Source organism: Lepisma saccharinum, chromosome 2 (genome assembly GCF_977018435.1).
Source record: "Lepisma saccharinum chromosome 2, izLepSacc3.1, whole genome shotgun sequence".
In the NCBI taxonomy this organism is placed as follows: Eukaryota; Metazoa; Arthropoda; class Insecta; order Zygentoma; family Lepismatidae; genus Lepisma; species Lepisma saccharinum.
The window spans coordinates 105,966,553-105,973,293 of record NC_139230.1 but is presented as its reverse complement, the minus strand read 5'-3'; the positions used below and the strand labels follow the sequence as shown (position 1 = coordinate 105,973,293).

The 6,741-nt window shown below is 42.3% G+C and overlaps 1 protein-coding gene across 1 annotated transcript; it reads left to right on the top strand.

Annotated features, from left to right (window-relative positions):
• The first annotated feature begins 432 nt into the window (after window positions 1-432).
• LOC145983546 (uncharacterized) lies at window positions 433-1,029 on the top strand. The gene has a single exon (XM_083116625.1). The coding sequence runs from the start codon at window positions 433-435 to the stop codon at window positions 1,027-1,029; it is 597 nt and encodes a 198-aa protein (XP_082972751.1).
• The last annotated feature ends 5,712 nt before the right edge of the window (window positions 1,030-6,741 follow it).

Below are 6,741 nucleotides of genomic sequence, written 5' to 3'. Positions count from 1 at the left end.
GCCTGACACACAAATACTTTCATAATAATTATTAACAGAGGCAATGGACGGAAAATATTTCCAACTAGGAAATAATTTGAACACTAATGGTTTCTTTCTACATGGTGGGCCAAAAGTCCCTTACCACCCCTTGTAAAAATCGTTTTAGTGGAAATTGATGAATAACAACCATGTGTGACCACATTAGGCCTATGGGGAAGTCATAAGGTGGGGGTGCCCTTGATGGCGGCCATCTTGAAAGCCGCCATCTTGGATACAAGTCCAGTTTTGTAAATGGGAAGGTAGGCATGCGATACATGATTTTAGGCTAGAATTTGATAAGGAAAACAATGGTGAAGTCGTAATGTTGAAATCTTCATTTGTTAAAAAGTTACAGGCATTCAAATGTTGGAATCGCACCTTCATTTTTTATTTGTTGCAGGTGCCTAAATCATGATACTAACCACAGAGGAGAGGAAGGAGTTAATAAGGGCATGGGGTGGAAGGAGTGCAAGGGTTGTAGCAGCTGAATTTAATGAACGGCAATCAGATCGACATCCTGTGTCTCATGTGAGTGTTGCCAACCTCTTCCAGAAATTCATGGATACTGGTTCAGTAGCGGACAAACCCAGGTCTGGAAGACCCACTACTGCAACAGCCGAAGGCACAACCATAGCAGTGTTGGCTTCTGTTGCAACATCACCACACCGCAGTACTCGTCGCCTCTCAGCGGCATGTGGTGTCAGCCGTACATCCATCAGACGCATCCTAAAGAAAAACAATTGGCATCCGTACAAATTGCAACTTCAACATTATTTATCAGAAGACGACCCAGATCGACGCCTGGAATTCTGTGACTGGGCAGTTGTCCAACTTGAAGCAGATCCCACATTCGCCTCAAAAATCCTGTTTTCCGACGAAGCGAATTTTTATGAGCAAGGAGAGGTCAACAAACAAAACTGTAGCTATTGGTCCGCTACCAATCCTCACTGGGTTGACCCCTGTAAATTGGTAGGAGCTGGTAAAGTTATGGTGTGGTGCGGCCTATAGGGTACCAAACTAATTGGTCCATTCGTCATTCCTGGTAACCTTAATGCTGATCATTATTTGGCAATGTTACGTGATCTCATCCTGCCGTCCAAGTTGTCCGAGGATGGCAAATTTCCCTTATTTTCCCAACAGGATGGTGCACCTCCACATTATGGATTAAACGTCCGTGATTATCTGCATGAACAATTTCCTGGACGGTGGATCGGGCTTCGTGGTCCCATTGAGTGGCCGGCACGTTCACCCGATCTGACTCCGTTGGATTTTTATTTGTGGGGTCATTTAAAGGCCAAGGTATACGCCGAGAAGGTCACGAATATTGCTCACCTGGAAGAAAGGATCTTTGCAGCCTGTGCTGATATTTTACCTGACACACTTAGCAGGGTCATGGACAATTGGGGTGAACGACTACACACGTCCGTGGCGCTGGAGGGCGCTCACGTAGAGCACGTAGAGCACCATATGTAAAAGTGAGATTCCAACATTTGAATGCCTGTAACTTTTTAACAAATGAAGATTTCAACATTACGACTTCACCATTGTTTTCCTTATCAAATTCTAGCCTAAAATCATGTATTGCATGCCTACCTTCCCATTTACAAAGCTGGACTTGTATCCAAAATGGCGGCTTTCAAGATGGCCGCCGTCAAGGGCACCCCACCTTATGACTTCCCCCTAGGCCTAATGTGGTCACACATGGTTGTTATTCATCAATTTCCACTAAAACGATTTTTACAAGGGGTGGTAAGGGACTTTTGGCCCACCCTGTAGATTGTGTGAAATGGTATAGTAACTTAAGCGAATAGTTTATTTCTTCCACTGCATTCCTTTATGTTGCATTTCTCTAATCCGCAGGGTGTTTGTTGATTACACCCCCATACACACACACAAACACACATTCAAGCGCATAAAATGTTATCAATATTGTCTTTCATGCTCTACAGGTTTCCTCATAAGCAGCAGTTAGAAACAGTGCTGCAAGTGTAACATATGTTACAGTAAATATCCCCCCAAAAATATGGAATGTGGAGCACATTTTTGAAAAAAATTCTCACAGGTTACATACAAAAATGTTGGCCGGTCTGTTTTCACCTCCTTCATGTACAATAACAAAATACTACGTATATTGTAGAGGTCTGCACGGGCCTAAATTGTAAGGCCCGAGTCCGGCCCGGCCCGAGGAAAAGAAACCCGACCCGAGTCCGATAATAAGTAAACATGAGCCCGGCCCGAACCCGAAAACATAATTAAAATTACTTTCCAATTCAGCATTTGAAAAAAAAAATGGGCACTGTTGTACTTCGTTAACTACCTGTTATAAAAAAATGTAAACAATCGATGAGAAAAAAAAATACTGTTAATTTTGCTACATCTACTATTGGTGAAACAAATATTAACAAAACATGCGCTACTTTAAAAAAAAAAAAGATGTAGGCCTACTTACTAACCGGTTACTGGTTAGTGTCCCATGTTACTGTGCAGCAAAAGTACAGAGTCCACACTTCGAGAACTGAGGCCGGTTCGTCTCTGTTGGATCAGCAACCCAGCTGCACTAAAATTCCTTTCACTGCTAGCACTTGAAGCTGGTATACATAGGAATTGTCTGGCAAGCCGCGATAAATCCGGTAACTCCTGTTCGTGATCTTTCCACCATTCCAGTAGGTCTTTAATGTCAACCGAAACATAACTATGATTTAAATATTTTTCAATTTCTTCGGCCTCGTTTTCAATTCGGGCATCAATATTTTCATCTTCGATACACGTGAAATCCAGTATTTTTAGTATTTTGGCAACTTGAGATTGAGAAGGGACAGAAGAACTATTTCGCTGAGAATGATCTTTACATTGGGATTCTGGCTCTTTGCTCTTAAATCCCGTATTAAAAAACACACATCGAGTCTTGTCTCCTCTTTTTCTGTATTTTCAAGCATTCTCAACTGACGGAAATTAGGCTACAAGAAGTAAGCAATCTTATGAAATTTGTGCAAAACAAACTTTTCTCTGAGTAAATTTAATGCAATTTGTTTTAACTGCAACAGATCCTCTGGATCTGAGAGATTCTGTTATTTAAGGTGATGTATTAAATTGAATCGCAAAGGAAGCACAAGTGGTAGTGTGGGGTATGTATCCGCTTCTAATTGCAGAGAAGCGTCTTTGAATGGTTCCAGAAACTCGATAAGCATTCTCAGGATATCTCGTTGAACGTGTGCCATTCTCCCTTCTTCCTGGCGTTCGATAAGAATATTTTCAATGTCATTGTAGTTGACATCAAAAGATTTGTACATGTCAATCCTACTGTACCATCGAGTTTCACATTCTTGATATAGGGTAGTTTTCAAATGTTGTGTAAGACCTGTGTGTTTCATGTACCGCACTATGTCCTTTACCTCTGTTGTCAGTGTGTCTATACACGATAAATGAACTTCCGCCGAGAGTTTCTGCAATAAGTTCCTCTGTATTGTGTTAAGTAGATGGGAAGAACAGTTTAATCTGATGTACGCCTGAAGGGCACTCACGATGTTACTTCCCTGGTCCGTTACAAAAACAATTTGAGAAAGGTTGCCTTGTTCAAGACCCACTGAAACTGCTTTTCGATTTAATTCTCTTTTTATGTTCATTCCCGTTTTCCGGTCAGGTGTAAATTCTGCTGTGAAGAGCACTTTACTACACAACCCCCATTTCTCATTAACGAAATGAACAGTAAGAGTTATGTAAGAAATGTGTTTAAAATCATCACTCCACATATCAGTAGTAGCAGCACACTCCCGCCTATCAATCATTGTTTGCACCGTATGAGCCAGCGAATTTCGGAGGATTTCAGCGTCTTTCACTACATTACGTGACACTGTGGTAGGGTGGGGGAGCAATTCTTTTATGTTCACATTACCATGTTGGGAACCTATTTTAACCAATATCTGAGAGTATTCTATGAATCCTTCACCTTGCACAATGTCAAAAGGTCGAATATCTTTGCAACATAAAGAGACACATGCTTTTGTAACTTCATCTTCTTTAACATTTTGTGGAAGACGCGATGAGGAAGACTGAAAAAAGGATAGAATTTTACCTTGTCCCGAAATTACTTTACAAACATGCCTTCTTAAATGAGAACTACGGGTTTGCGAAGCAGAATAACTTAAAATCACATTGCACTTTATACACTGCACAGCACAAATCTTCTCATCGCTATTCCTCTTCTTTATCTCTCGAAACATTTTCCATATATCACTTTTTCCACGCGTATTCTCCACTAACACATATTCCCCATCCTTCAGTTTAGTTTTAATTTCTTCTGTGTTCATTTTCGAAAGTAAAAACAAAACCCGAGCGCGTACAACAGAACAACAAACACCGGCACTTGACTGACGAATGAACGATACACACTCTCTTGCTGTGGAAAGGGGAAGTCCCAAATTTTGCTGACTGCTCGCCTGGCGCCGCTCTGGCTGGGTGGCGGTTAAGCTTGGCGACAGTGAAACGCGTGCACACCTGACGGCAAGGCTGAGGTCGTGCAGTTCTTCAAATGATGAGACATTTAAAAAATGCTCCTATTCTCATTCTCGAAGTAAACCATAATTTCAATATTTAAAAATTATTTTTCGATGACAATATTCGCTAACAAAATAGCCACGAGGCCCGGGCCCGACCCGAGCCCGAGAAGTTCTGGTTATTTATGGCCCGAGTCCGGCCCGAGGGCCTGGCCCGAGCCCGTACAGATCTCTAGTATATTGTACAATTCTCAGAAATTCTGAAAATATGATTGCTAAAATGTTCAAAATGTTTTTTTCTTGTTTTTTTTACATTTCTACTCGTAGTTAGTCCAGCTTACTGGATGAGTCAAAAGTCCTTGACCACCCCTTATAAAATGAATGGGAGTGTCGATTTGCAGCAATTGGTCATGGCAGTAATATGTTAGGCCTAGGGGGAAACTTTTTGATGCATGTTATGACAACGTCCGCCATCTTGGTGACCGCCAGCGTGGATCCAACTTCATTTCATTAAATGGGAAGAGGGACATGTGGGGATGGTTTTGGGATAGAATTTCACCAGGAATTCAGTGGTGAAGTCAGATATATGAAAACTTTAATGAAAAGGAAGTTATGGGAATATGAAAGTTGCACAATAAAAGATACACAATGTGTTCAATAAGCTGTCCTTCTTGTGCTATGCACATGTTGAGACGGTTCTCCCATGCTCTGTGGACACGGAGAAATATCTCAGGTGTGATTTGTGCACAGGCATCCAGTATCCGTTGCTCCAAGTGACCCACGTCCCGAATTTTTCGGCATACACGATTGACTTCACATGACCCCACAGGTAAAAATCGAGTGGTGTCAAATGTGGTAATCGGGGAGGCCATTCCACAGGCCCACGTCGACCAATCCATCGACCAGGGAACTTGAGGTCCACAGAGTGACGAACCTGTCGCCCATAATGAGGTGGTGCCCTATCCTGCTGAAAATATATGGGGAATCTGCTATCCTCCGTCAAATCTGACGGTAAAATGTGTTCTTTTAACAACTGCAAGTAGCCCTCTGCATTTAAATTGTCATGAATGAAGAATGAGCCAATGATACGTGTCCCCCAGATCCCGACTCACACTATAACCTTCCCAGCACCAACCATATTGCTCGAATCTCTCCACAACGGGTACTCGTAGGACCAATACCGCATGTTCTGTTTATTCACTTCCCTACTCAAATAAAAATATTTTTTATCAGAATGTAGAATATGCAGTGCAAAGTTCATGTCCTGGGGAATTTGCTCCACAGCCCATTCACAAAACTGCATTCTCCTATCCGGGTCGTCCTCAGAGAGATGGTGCTGCAGCTGCAGCTTGTACTGGTGACACTTAACCATCTTTAACACCCTGCAAATGGAACTCTGGCTGACAACACATTGCACAGAGTGCTGCGCTGAGGAGACTTTGCAAACAATGCTAGCTAGCACTGCCGTGGCTGTTCCTTCGTCAGTGGCAGTTCTGGGCCTACCAGATCGTGGCCTGTCCTGGACTGTACCGCTCTCTTCCAACCTGGTCAGCAATTGGGACACTGTAACGTTCGACACTGGGTTCCGTTGAGGGTTTCCGTTTGTTGAAATCACGAGCTACAGCACAGGAACTTCTGCCCCCCCCCCCCCCAAGTTTGATGATTTGGATTCGTTCGGCCTTGGTCAATGGCATGGTTCAGCACCTGCAAATGATACGTAATTATCACTTTCATATGCCCATAACTTCCTTATCATTAAAGTTTTTATAAATCCGACTAAAACACTGAATTCCTAGTGAAGTTCTAGCTCAAAACCATACCCCACATGCCCCCTTCCCATTTAAAGAAATTGAGTTGAATCCGATATGACGGTCACCAAAATGGCGGACGTTGCCATGACATGCATCAAAAAGTTTCCCCCTAGTCTTAACATATTCCTACCATGACCAATTGCTGCAATCTAAATTCCATTTCATTTTATAAAGTATGGTCAGGGACTTTTGACTCACCCTGTATAATATATTATCCAAGCAAAATGCATGTCCTGTGGTTTTTAACTTTATTCCCCCCTCGCACACACACACACACACACACACATACGTGTAAACGTGGTCTTATAAGGCCCGAGTGAGTGTACATATGTTGTTGGAACCACTATAATTTGATAAATTAGCATAATCAAGGTCATTTTAAAATGTCGAGACCATGCATGTGATTACAAATACCA

Coding starts and splice junctions, on each gene's coding strand:
- LOC145983546 (XM_083116625.1), top strand. CDS start 433: ATGATACTAACCACAGAGGAGAGGAAGGAGTTAATAAGGGCATGGGGT.